This window comes from Enhydra lutris, unplaced genomic scaffold (genome assembly GCF_002288905.1).
Source record: "Enhydra lutris kenyoni isolate GAN:26980312 unplaced genomic scaffold, ASM228890v2 scaffoldscaffold21, whole genome shotgun sequence".
Taxonomy (NCBI): Eukaryota; Metazoa; Chordata; class Mammalia; order Carnivora; family Mustelidae; genus Enhydra; species Enhydra lutris.
In genome coordinates, this window is record NW_019154105.1 from 66,623,181 (window position 1) to 66,636,547 (window position 13,367).

The 13,367-nt window shown below is 55.3% G+C and overlaps 1 protein-coding gene across 2 annotated transcripts in view; it reads right to left on the reverse strand.

The window, feature by feature from the left end:
* Window positions 1–10,031: 10,031 nt before the first annotated feature.
* The window catches only part of LOC111149037 (acyl-CoA oxidase 3, pristanoyl), a 45,179-nt gene continuing 41,843 nt past the window's right edge, over window positions 10,032–13,367 (reverse strand). Inside the window, exons 17-18 of one of the 2 annotated variants that reach the window (XM_022505928.1) lie at window positions 13,044–13,130; window positions 10,032–10,608 (exon numbers count right to left, since the gene is read on the reverse strand). In XM_022505928.1, coding sequence (XP_022361636.1) covers window positions 10,489–10,608; window positions 13,044–13,130 — 207 coding nt within the window. In that variant the 3' untranslated portion in view covers window positions 10,032–10,488. Of the gene's footprint in view, window positions 10,609–13,043; window positions 13,131–13,367 lie in introns of those variants that run through there. The other variant, XM_022505929.1, reaches the window with a different exon arrangement.

Genomic DNA, 13,367 nt, shown 5'->3' on the forward strand with positions numbered 1-13,367 from the left:
GCGTCTGGGTCACTCTGTTCTCCAGGCCTCTTATTTACTTGTTTAGCCTCGGGTGTCAGCGGCAATGTGGTGACCTCACCCGGAAAGTACACTGGTCTGCTGCCCTGGCGGAAATTCTGTGCAAAGGGAACAGGTCCTGAAATTCCCTGGTCTCCCTTTTTGGGGGTGGGGGGCTGAGCCAGCTGGACAGTCTGTACCGAGCCCCCAGCACGCACCCAGCAGGGCCAGGAGCTTGGCACGTGTGGGGCAAGGCTGAGTGACTTTCCAGGAGGTCCCAGCTGCTGAGTGGACGCTCTGGGAGGGTGGCGGGAAGGGCGCCCCAGGTGAGGGAGCAGCTGTGCCAAGGCCCAGCTTCGGCAGAGGGGCTGCGGGCAGCAGCAGGAGGGAAGCCTAAGTTCAGGTTCTGGCCCTAGGGCAGGGGGCACCCTGGGAAGACTCTGGGGTGGGCCGAGGTTAAGGCTGTGTTGGATGGAGCCCCGGAGGGCCTCAGAGGAAGGATGGGCTGGGAACAGAGGGCGGCTGGGAGTGGAGGTGTGGAGCTGGGACAGAGAGCCCTCAGGAAGAATGGACAGCAGACAGCAGGGGAGAGAGCAGGGAGGCAGGAAGGACACGCCCGCACATCTGGCAGGAGTGAAGAGATAGTCATCCTTGCTGGGCGTTGGATGTGGGGCAGGGGCTGGGGGAGGTGGGGGTGGGCGTGCTGGGTGGGTGTGGAGGGGTTGGTGGATGTGGGTCTAGGTGGTCTGGGAGGTGATGGAAGAAGATGGGAGGGGGATGGAATTGGGGAGGGGCTGGGTGGATGTGGGAGTGCTGGGTAAATATGGGGGAGGACTAGGTGAGGTGGGGGAGGGTGTGCTGGGTGGGCTTTCGGGTGCTGGGTAAATGTGGGGGAAGGACTAGGAGAGGTGGGGGAGGGGCTGGAAGGATGAGGGATGAGGCGTTGCTGGGTGCGTGTGGGAATGTCTGGTGTATGTTTAGTTGGGAGGAGCTAGTGGATTGGGAGGGGTAGGTAAGGAGGGATGGGGCTGGGTGAATGAGGGCAGTGGGGCTGGGCGGATGTGGGAGGGACTGATGATTTGGGAGAGGGTTGGGATGGAGTTGAGGACCCGCTGGTCTATGTGAGAGGGACTGGGTGGATATGGGAGGGGCTGAGGGATGTGGGAGGAGCTGGTGGATGGGGAGAGACTGAGGGACGTGGGAGGGGCTGGTGGATGTGGGAGGAGCTGAGGGATGTGGGAGGGGCTGGTGGATGTGGGAGGGGCTGAGGGATGTGGGTAGTGATGGGCTCTGGCAGCAGCAGCTTGTCTTGCTTCATGGAGCTCACATCCATCCTGTAGTTTTCAAGGTGGCCTCGGGAAGTGTGGTACCTGGTCAGAGGCCGACATCAGTAGAAACCACTGTGTTCCTGGATCGCAGCAGGGAAAGGAAATAATCCCTCCCTGGCAGCAGGGAAGGGGAGCACTTCTCCAGCCTGGCTGTGGGAAGACAGGATGCAAACACAGATCAGACGCCTGTCTGATGCCCGCAAGTGGGCAAGACGCCCGCCCTCCTGTCCCCACAAAGAGCCGTGTGTCCCCCTGGCTGCGCGGTTGTCATGGCTTTCTGGGCAAAGCGATGTCTTGGCTGCCTGGATGGCAGGGGCCAGCAAGGCAGGGGTGGGGCCGGGCTCCGTTCACAGAGCTGCCATCCCCATCATCACCGTCACTGTGGTTGCAGACAGCAAGTAGGAGGGGTGCAGAGGTGAGGCTTCTGGGGCCTCCTGTCCCTGAGTGACTTCTCTGGGAAGAGGGTTTGCCTGGCTGTAAACCCTTGTGTCCCCAGCGCTGCTCTGAACGCAGGTGAGCGAACACACCTGTGGGCCGCTGACTGGACACCCACATTCTTCACAGGTCCTGTGAGGACTGGATATCCCAAAGTCTGGAGCTTTCTGTTCCGTAACAGAGTCTCTCTGAATCTCTAACATCCCCTGCCTACCCCCAAACACTCCAGAAAGAAACACCAACTTGTGTTCTCTAGCCCCTGGTATGTCCTGGTGTCTCCATGGACTTCAGAAATGTGGCTGGAAGGGCCTGAGGAGAGGGGGTAGTGAAGGAACCTTCTAGAAGGAAGAGCTTCCTGCAGATGAACACAAGGCAGCAAGTCTTCTTTTGCTCTTTTTGGCACACGGGGGTCCCGAACCACCTCTAGACCAGCAGAGCATCCCCTGGCCCATGGGAACCCTCCCCAAGGGGACTGTGGGAGCACCTGGTGCTGCAGGCTGGTCACTCAGTCTCTCCGAATATCAGTGTCCTCATATTGCGAAAGGAGAAGATCCCTCCTTCTTGAATCCGGTGATGTGTGGATGGTATAAACAGCCAGCAGCCCAGGGCACCCTGGGGCAGGGCACTTGACCCTGGACCGCCGGTTGCCCTCAGAGGTCACTTCCTCATTCAGATGCCAGCTGCCACGCCAAGTAAATGCTGATTCTCCAGCCAGCCCACTTCCCTGCGGACGTCTACACTGGCCAGCGTCCACAGGCCCCATGATTTCCCTGGACACACACATGCCCCTTTATGTCCCTAGCCTTTTCCCTCTGGGCAGCTGGACCAGAAGCTAGAATCCCCTTACCTACATGCATGTGCCCCATGGACAGAGGGACACTGGACCAGCTCCCAAGTCACTCGCTGCCTCAGTCTCCTTGTTTGAAATGGGTGGAATGTTCCAGCCATTGGCTGGGTTCCCAGAGATCACACAAGGAATGAATCCTTGTGCCCTGGCTTGTTCAGGCTGCCATACCCACAGAGCAGAACCCAAACTACAGAAATTTCTTTCCTCATGCTCCTGGAGGCTGGAAACCCGAGCTCCAGGTATGGACAGGTTGGTTTTCCCCAAGGCCTCTCTGTCTGGTGTGTGGACAGCTATCTTCTTCTGATGTCCTCACGTGGTCGTCTCTCTGCATGTCTGTGTCCCAATCTCCTCTCCTTACAGGGACGCCTGTCACTCTGGATCAGGACCCCCCCAACCCCCCCCAAGGACCTCATTTCATGGTCATCGCCTCTGTAAAGGCCCCACCTCCAAATACGGTCACGTTCTGAGGTGCTAGGGGGGAAGGGCTTCGCATACGGATTTGGGAGGACACAGTTCAGCCATTACACCCGTGTGGCTGTTACTGCAGGGAAGGAGGACATAAAGGCTGAGATTAGAAGCACTATGGCCAAAGGGAAGACCTGGGACTTTTCTCGGGAGTCCTTGTTGAGCTCCCCTTTTGCAACCCTTCCTGGAGCCGCTCTTCCGTGGGTCCCCAGCTGCACGGGTCGCCATGGAAGGCCAGCACACTGTGCTAAATGACAAAGTTGGAGCAGGAGTGACGGCAGCTTCCTTGGGCCGTTGGCGGAGTCTGTGCTCACGAAGCCGTTATCCTGCGTTCTGTCGTACCACATGCGACATTCGGTAGGGGAGTAGACACACGTGCCTTAAAACAACCTCCAGTCACTGTAACTGGCTAGTGAGCATCACTGGAAACACGTGTTCACAGAATGGGACTGGAGGAGAATAGCGGCTTGAGCTTTTTTGTCCGTGTGGTGATTTTTAAAGAATTTTAGCTGCGGTGACGTCGCAAGATGAAAAATGGGTTTCTTGCTGGCTCCAGAGCTCTGTCTAGTCTTACCGCCCCATGTTAGTTTCGAAGCTGTCCACGTGGTGTGCCTGAGGGACATGGGACTCCCTCTGTCCTCAGGGTCAGGGATGCATCCATCCCCCTGCTCACCACTCCCTCCACCCATCACCACACAGGCAGGGTCCCATGAGGACCTCAACAGGACTCCTGTCCCTGGTCACAGGGGTGCAGAGAGGAGACAGCCCCCTCTGGAGGGGCTAACTGGGAGCTGTAGCCAGCACTGGACCTGGAAAGGTGGCGGGGGTGGGGAGGGAGCTAACACAGAGGCTGAGGGGACAGCACAAGCCCAATATAGTGACAGGAAAGACAATGTCTCATACGGTGAGCAGCCCTACTCAACAGAGTGATGAGACCATAGCTCTCAAGGCCATCACTAAGGATCTTGGGGCCAAAATGGTCATCCTTCACTCTGCAATATCTAGACGCATGCAGACCTTTCTTTTACTCATTCATTAATTCATTTCTTCACATGTATTTACTCATTTATCTTTTTCATTTAATTCTTTTATCTGTCTGTCCATTCATCCACCTATCCATCCACCCACTTACCCATCCATCCATCCATCTATCCAACCATCCTCCCATCCATCCACTGACTCATCCATCCATCCATCCACCCACCCACTCACCCATCCATCCATCCATCCATCCACCCACCCATCCATCTATGCCTCCCTTCAGTGCTTGCCAAACACTTCCCATGAGTGGCCTTGTGCTGGGTGCTGAAGACCGCAGAGGATTTGGGCCCAATCCCTGACTTCAGCAAGGTTCCAGACTGGGGGAACTGTGGGAAGACTGACCACAAACCAAGCAGTGCTATCCAGGGAATCTGGGCTATGACATGATAACAGAGGAATTTCATGAAATTCCTTGTGGCAAAAGGGTGCTAGCTGGGCAGGGAAAGTGCTGGGCCAGTGTAGCTGTGACGTCAGTGGGAAGTGCATCTCCTGCCAACACTACACCCACGTCCACACAGAAGCACCAAGGAATGACACAGAGAGAGCTTGACTTGGGTGTGGGGCCCGGTGGCCATCCTGGGGTTAGAAACCCATGTGGGCAGCCAGCAGCAGGCAGCACCCAGGGGTGGAGTGAACCGTCCCCCAGGTCCCTGACCCTTGATGGCTGGGTGTTGAGGGGTACACACACAGATACAAAGAGCCAAGGAGTGGCTCTTTGTGCAGGCCCAGGGTTCACAGAGAAGGGCCAGCCTGCAGTCACTGGAAACTCCTGCTGTGGTCGGTCTGGTCCCTGGAAAAGACCCTCTTTTGAGGAAGGACTGGAGGCCAAGAGCGGGGCTGGCCTCTGGGCACCTGTGGGCAGTTGGTGGGACCACACATGGTCATTCCTCTTCTTGGCATCTTTGTAAGGGGCCATGGGATGGTTCTTCACCTATCCCCAGGGCCACTGACCCACCTCCATTCTCCCCAGAATTCGGGCCCATAACAGAGGTGGGAGTCCTCAGACTCTGCACATCACAACGGCCCACCGTACTGAAAGAAATGCAGAGTCCTAAGCCCTGCCACAAGAGTCCCGGTCAGTGCACCGTGGTACACTGTTAGTTTCGAAGCTGTCCACGTGGTGTGCCTGAGGGACATGAGACTCCCTCTGTCCTCAGGGTAAGGGATGCATCCATCCCTCTGCTCACCACTCCCTCCACCCATCACCACACAGGCGGGGTCCCATGAGGACCTCCCACGTGACATACTGCCTCTGTCAGCTCCTGTAAACCGGCAAACAGGTATCTCGGCTTAGGAAGGAACAAACAGCTTTAGGGAAGTTAAGAAATGTGCCCCAGGCCTCACAGCCAGCGACCAACCACGGAGGACTTGAACCGAAGCTGGTCCTCTCCAGGGGCGGCCGGCCACCTCTCCAGGCTGCTAGGAGGAATGTCAGGCCAGGGTTTTTACGGATGATGACCTATGGACATATTCCTAAACATGTATTTTGTTTTTATAAGCCTCGCTCTGAAGTGAAGATGAAGAATTTTGGGAGATGTCAGCAATGTTTGCAAATGGCATTGGGGCACCTGGAACACACACCTGGGGACGAGTCTCACGTCTGGTTTTCTCACCCCAAGCCTTTGTTCTCTGTAAGACCCTAGTCGAGTTTTCTCTTGTGAACACCACGGGCCTCCTTGCTCAACAGACTGGCAAACCTACTCCCGTGAACAAGTATGTGAGGGGAGTAACTGCTCCTGTGCCATTTCATGGGACCAGCACTGCCTTCCTCTGGGCATCACGAAGTGGAGCCACCTCCCTGGGCCTCTGGGCCATCTAGCGAGACAAGACCAGCTGAGGTCAGTCTTTGCACTGGAAGGGAAATAGGGTGGGGGAGCTTTCCCAGCAGCTGGTAGGAACGGGGGTCCTCCTGAGACTTCCTGACCTCCTGGACTCAGGATCAATGCCCACAGCCCGACAAAGTCCCCAGATATCAGTTTTCAGGGATGGCAAGGGACTGTGACTAAATATGAAAGCAAACCAGGGCCGCATAGGATCACTGGGCAGCCCTATGTGGCCAGGAGTCCCCAGTCTGGAGGCGGCGGGCATTCTCCTGCTCCTCGTGGAGAGTGCACCTCCCGCAAGTGTAGCCAGGAGCCACCCAGCTGATCCATTCTGTGTGTGCCCAGGGGCCGGTTTGGCGCTAGGGCTCCATGTCAGCCTGTCGGCCCAGCTTGCGGTCATGGGCAGTTAGGCAGCTGGTGGCTCACGCACCTGGAGGCCACTGCCCAAAGCTGGGTGGCCTCCTGTTGTCTTCAGATGGGGCCCACCATCTGGCTGGCCACACTCCCCAGAGAGTCTGGGGAATGTCCAAATAGCTGTATGAGCCAAGTCACACAGAAAGGGACCTTGTAACAGAGATGCACAGCCTTGTGTGGGGCCCGGTGTGGCTGGGTGCTGGGTGGTCGCTGACTTTGTGGAAGAGGTGGTCCCAAGGGCAAGACCACCTTCAGGCTACTGGAAGCACATCAAAAGGGACGGTCCCCAAATGTCAATAACACGGCCCATGATAACAGAGGGCCCAACGGCCACCAAGAACCTTAGCGGCCACGAGGAAGACCTCGATCCCAAGATGTTAATGGGCTCTCAAGAATGATGATGGGGTTTGGGTGGGTTTTTACTGTCTTCTTTATGCTCCAGTGGTTTCCACTCATATCCGCCCAGCCGGCCCCACGGAGCCCCGGGAGGCTGGCTCCTGGTCTGCACCCAGGGGAGGACTCCCACTCCACAGCCTTTGTCCTTGGGGAGTCAGAGTTCCAGCCACAAGCACATGCCTGTGTGTGCGGCCCAGAGAGAAGGTCCCTGGCGTGGTCCCCTGCCTTTGTCTCTCTTAGCAACCGATCCCCCATACAACATCACATCAATGCAAACCACCGAAGGCAAAGTCTGAGTGTCTGAGACCGGACAGTGGCGCTTACTGTCAGCTGTAAGGAGACTGTTCTAGCAGGACCAGTAGACACTAGCCAGGAAGGCTAAATGACTGGTAAAAGTTTTGATAAGGTAATGGCCAAACCATCACTATTTGCCAATGACATATAAGGAACACCAAAGAGAATCAATATAAGACTATTTTAACTAAGGCTTTTTTTTTTTTTTTTAAGTGATCATTTCCAAAGTAAATACACCAGAGCAAGGAAGCTTATTAAAAACAACATGGAAAAATGGTCTTAGATGGAGAGACTACTCACCATAAAGATCTAAATTCTGATAGTAATCTATAGATTAAACCAAACCCACAAATTCCAAAGAATCTTTCATTAATCTGGGGAAGGGAGGGCACTGAATTTGACAAAATAATACCAAAGTTTGCACAGCTAAGGAATTTTTTTTTCAAAAGATGAGAGAGGTTTTGTCTGCTTCAAAGGGTACTGGAAAGTATGAAAGCCACACTCATGGAAATCATAGGAGCTAATGTGAGAAAAGACAATAAAATAGAAAAAGGCAGAAATGGGCCCAGGAACATCCATGATTCTGGCATTTGCTGCAGGCGGCACTTCTGGTTAGGGCCAGCCACCGGGATCCCTACCTTGCACTGTATCTTGAAGTCAATTCCTGGTCAACAAAGCACTGGCGATACACTTTGGAAGAAACAGATAAGGTAGAAATAATCCCAGTATGGGAGAGAACATTCCAAGCACGACCTCAAAGGGCAAAGCAGGAAAGGTTCTTAATTTTATATAAGATTTCAAATTCTATTTTAAACTTTATGTTAAATCAAAAAAAAAATTAATACAATCAAAAGGTGAAGGATAAACAAAGAAAAGTGATAGATAATACATATGTTCCAGGTTTATTGTTCTTAATATGTAAAGAGTATTTTTAAAATCAACAAAAATATTGTGACGCCTCAAGTCTCCATTAGGCAAAAAGCGAGAAGTGGCAATCATCCTGAGCGCATAGAGATAGCCCATAAATAGTTGGGAAGACATGTTCAGCCTCCGTAGGGAAGAGCATATCTGCCCAGGGAGCCCCAGACTGGACACCACTGGGAAGGGTAACAGAGCAGAAAAGGCAGGTGTCTTCCTGGGAAGAGTGTGATAATGTGGAGACCTCTCGAGCAGCGGCCGTCTGTGGGCCAGGCCTGCGTTCTGTGCTTTCCTTGCTAGCCTGTGACAACACTGATAAGGGCAGAGTGAGGCAGATTCTGTCATTCATGCTGTTTTGCAAAGGGCACCATCTGGCTCTGCCCGGCTCTCATCCTATGCTTGTCCATCAGGCTGTTTCACCTCTGACTTGGTGGTGGTATCACAAGCCCCGCCCCCAAGGCACTGGTCTGGGTGCCCCGGCTTCCAGGAGCTGACCCGTGCACAGAGCTACTCCGAGCAGAAACTCTAACTCTCCACGTCCCTCAGGAGGCTTGTTAAGCTTCTATGTCCATGCTGCTCGACACAAGAAGTGCCTGAGAAGTGCCCTTCAACAGGGAAAAGGGTGTAGAGGATGGCCCCAGGCTCTGTTAGGAAAATCGCACACACAGGAAAATTGTACACACACAGGAGTACACAAGCACACAGAGGGCTTCAGGAATGGGGTGCTCCAGCACGCCACCAGAAGACGGGATGAGCTGTCCACTGGGCTCTGACCAGTGGGGACAAGATGGTCATCTTTCCGGCCTCAGAGCGGCATGGGGCAAAACCAGTATGAACCCAGGACAACCATGAACCCCCTTCTGTGACCTTTGGCCCCAAAGGAAATGACAGGTAAGCAGTCATTATCACTCAAGAGTGGAGCTGTGACATTTTCCTCTTTGATGCTTTCTACGTTCCTGAAATAATGCCCGATGGCCATGTGCTGGCTTCACAAATGACATCAGAGGCCAGCAGACCGGAGGGTGTGCTAGCTGCCGTCCGTTGTTCCCAAAGGACAGGAGTGACAATGCAAACAATTCCTCTGAGAACCTGCCCGAGGGATGCTAACAGCCGAATGAGCTGCATCGAGGACAGCCTCTTGCAGCTCCTGGTAGAAGCTGCCCACGCTGCTGGGGTGAGAGTATTACACTCAGGCAGGGTTCTTCCCAGTTAAAACTACAGCCCTGTAGTTTTAAGGGCCTGTTTTGTGCTGGGCCGAGAACGTTGGGATGGTTGTGTGCAATCTGGGCCGGACCACCTCCTGGCCGTGTTTGTTTTCTCACCTGTAAAATGGGCGTGCTTGTCAGACTCTCCCCACCCAGTGTCTGAGGGTCCAGGAGATGGTGACGACGAAGTCCCTGCATCCAGTAGCGCTTAATAAAAGCAGCCCCTCTCACCCACTCATGTGTGCCTGGCGGCCCTGCAGGGCTGAGGTGGGGTCGGATTCCCCTTTTCTAGGTGTGATAACTGAGGCTGGAGAAGTCAAGGAGGCCCTCTGGTAGTTCCCAAAGCTGGAAAGTCAGCCTTTAATAAAAACAGGTCCTGCCCCCGCCTCTCCCGTGCTCAGAGGCACTTGGAGCTATTCCGAGATAAGAAGCCGTCCCGGTTCCCTGGCACGGCCTGCGCTCCTTGGGTGCCCGGGGCCATGTCTGCCTGCTCTGCTCTGAGGTTTCAGAGTGGCGGCTGATGACAGAGAGGAACCCGCGAGCCAGGCGTGCTTAGCGGGGACCCAGGAGCTACCATGTGGGGGTTCGTCCCCCTCCAACCTGGCCTCCACAAGAAGGCAGGTGCGCTGGTCCACAGGGCGGGGAGCCGCCAAGCAGCACCAGGCATCCTGCCAAGGGCCGAACAGCCAGATCAGAGCCTCGAACCAGAACGAAAGAACATGTGTGCAGCCAGCAGCTCAGGGCCTTAAACGGACCAGACCAGCGTGATGCATTTATTTTCTTTGGAAACGTTTCCTTGGTGGAAACCTGGATTTCTCCACAAAATGGATTTTCTTCTCCTTAGAAATCTCAAAGTACATCATTCAGGTAAGCTTAAAATAGGATTTAATTACATGATAAAGTCAAACCAGTTAACAAAGAATCAGATTGGCATCCTTAAGCACTTAGTGAAGCAGAGCTTTGTAAGAAATCTCAGGAGGTGGAAGACCATCAGCCCAGAAATGCCCTGATTACGAGCACGCGGCCTCCTCTCGGGCATGTGAACACAGCATGTGCGATGTCCTCATTACCAAAAAAATAGACCATCAGGAAGAGAGGTGATCACACGGATTTTCTCTGCACACAGCAAATCTGGCGGAGGCGTCCTCCCGGCACCGTGTTGGGGGAGCCATCCCCGGGCTGTGGGGGGAGAGGCCGGTGTGGGACGAGCATGGGTGTGTTCAGAAAGCAGCAGTGTTTCCAGCATCATCTGGAACTAGGATTTGAGGTCACCATCTTCGCCAGCAGGATCAGCTCACTTAGATTCAGCTGAGTGTGTGATGCGACTATAGCTTTGATTTCAAGCTTCCCATGCGGTGCTTCCTGCTGGAAAACTCCAGCCACCACGGTGGCCTCTCCAGCACTTTGCTTTCCAGAAGGACAGCAGTCCAGAGGTTTTTATAGAGCTGCAAGAAATAAGCACATACATGGGTAATAAACAAGGTTCCTCACAGAGCTGAGGAGGGAGTTGCAGAGCCCCTCATACACGCTTTTGCTGAAAACACGGAAAATCCTCTTGTCACTTCTTAGAAAATTTTAAGATGATTTCGTTTACATCAATCTTTTTTCCTCATGGAAAACAACTGGAAACATGTAATACTTTAAAACAATTTATGACGACAGCTTTGGATGCGTCCTTTCCTCTGGGGACTCTTGTAGGGGGAGGCTCACACGGGCTCCGCAGGTGAGCGCTGGCTGTCTGCTCCGAAGCGTGCCCTCTCCCTCAGCAGCTAGGCTAGCAGACCACCTCCTCCAGCAGCTCACACAAACCCTTTCCACCGGGCTGCCCCATGGGAAAAGCAGAGCAGCGTCTATATGGGCGGAAGGTGATGCGCATTGCTGGGGTTCTCCATCCGCCCAAACGTGGCATACAGGCTGGCAGGTCTCCAGTCCACGGAGCCAGGGAAGGGGCCTCCTGTGTCCCTGGCTGGTCTTGACAAATGCCACATTTTTTTTTCTAAGTGGGCTCCACACCCGCCATGGGGCTTGAACTCACAACCTGAGATCAAGACTCACACGCTTGAGCACTGAGCCAGCCAGGCTCTCCTTACTTCGAAGAAGCCAGTGTCCCTGAACCTGCTGAGTGCACTCCTGGGCCCCCCCAGGCACACTCAGGCCCACTTTCTCCGCACAGGTTACGTATTACAATTTGGAGCCTGATGCTTCAGGGAATGGCCGTCTTAGCCTCTGGCAGCAGCATGTTCCCTTAAATTGCACTTCTCACCCAGCAGCGCCTGGTCAAACTGCGTGCCATATATTCCTTCTTGCCAGGCGAGGCCTCAGGAGTCCACGGTGGACTCCAGAGCCGGAAGGAGCCCGCAGCACAGGGACGGCCCCTGCGCACCAGCCACTGTCCTACCTGGAGTGGGGCTGTCTCTACAGGGCACACACGGGGCCCAGTGAGTCAGCTGCCCTGGCTCCTTCTGTACCCGCTAACACTCCCGGGGGCTCGGGGCCTCGCATGACACTGTGTCCAGGTCCTCCTCATTGCCTCCCAACCTGCAGCCTGGTCATGCCCCCATGGGCAGCCCAGCCCCCCTCCCGCAGCCTTACTGGTATGTCCTCCTGCGGGTGCTCATTGGGGCCCTGACCACACTGGGGACTGAGGTCCAGTCTCCTGTCTTCTCTCCGGGTGGTAGGTGTCTACCCACATCCCGGCTCTGCTGCTTCCTGGCTGGGCAGCTGTGGGCAGGCCACCTGGCTTCCCTGGGTGTTGGGTTTCTCCGTGGCAAAGCATGTGCGTAACAGACACCGTGTGGGAGGGGCCAGAGGACAGCAGGCCTCCAAGGATGATACTGTCCTCATGCCAGCCTGGGTACTTCTTCTGTCCTGCCCACCCTAGGGCCCAGTACACCGTCCCAAGCCCAAGTGTGGCCTGAGCCTGGCCATGGTCGGGGTGCCTACCCCCTGCCTGGGAGAAGTCTGTTCCCCTGAGCAGGCATGGAGGGCTCCTGCCCCCTCACATTCAGTCTCCAATGAAACAGAGCCTGAGTGGAAAGCAGGTGTTTCGCATAAAGAACATGGCCTTGATCAGCCTGTACGGGGTGCACTGCTGGGAAGAGCTGAGGACACAGCATGTAGGGACAGGGGCGGGCTCAGGAACGAGCACTGTAGGGTGAGATGGCAGGACAAAGTGGGGGCACCCGCCTCAGAGAAGAGCTGAGAGGCAGCCTTCTGCTTAGATGCAATGGATGGAAGTGCTCCAGGCAGAGCGAACAGCAGGTGCAAAGGCCCTGTGATGGGAAAGCCTGCTGTCATCAAAGAATAGAGGGGGACAGTGAGGCTGGAGTCCAGCGGGCAGGAGGAGCACAGCATAAAATGACCTTGGAGGTCAGGCTGCCTAGGCTAGGGGTGTGGGGATGAGGGATGTTGGTGGGAGGCTCAGCAGGGGGCAGTCTGACAAGATCACTTGAAGCAGTCATTCTGGATGGAGCATGGCAGGGCAACGGAGATTGGGCAGCCAAGAGGGGGCTGCTGGAAGCAAAAGTACCAGGGGTGAGTGGTCAGTGGATGGAAAGGGTCAGGAGTCAGCACGGTGAGAGGTCAGGAAGACCCAGCGCTGGGAAGGGCTCCTGGGGGTTGTGAGAGAAGGGGGACGGCTGGAGGGCCCAGCACTCGGCATGGGCCTATGCCGACCCCAGCACCCTGGGCCTGTGAAGGCGGGGTTGCCAGCCCATATCTGGGAGAAAGGTAGGCTGGGGTGCAGCTAACCCTCCCCAAACCACCCCCCGCTCCTGGCCACTCCCTCTGCTGCTGCCTGAGAGCATCAACATCCCTGGCCCATGCCATCATCTCCACCCAGCAGTAACTGCCAGCAGCCCCCGGCCCTGGGGGGACTCACCTCGCCGTCGGCTCTGCCAATCGGTGAGTCCAGGACAAAGTCGGGAGGGGCGATCACGTCCACCAGGGCAACCGCATCGTCTTTCAGCTGTGGGAAAACAAAGTTCATTCTCTTGGCAACCCCCGGGAGTTTCCATGGTGACTGCCGAGAAACAGAGCGTTGGCCGTTTGTTGCTACGACCCGCTAGCAATGACCCACTAGCAACGGTAACCCCAGCAGGCGCATGTGAGGCTCGGTTACTAATGCATTATCTTCCCGCTGGCCTGCATCACAGACTCCCTCGGTGCGTGTCTGAATATTTTCTCCATGTTGCTAATCACTCAC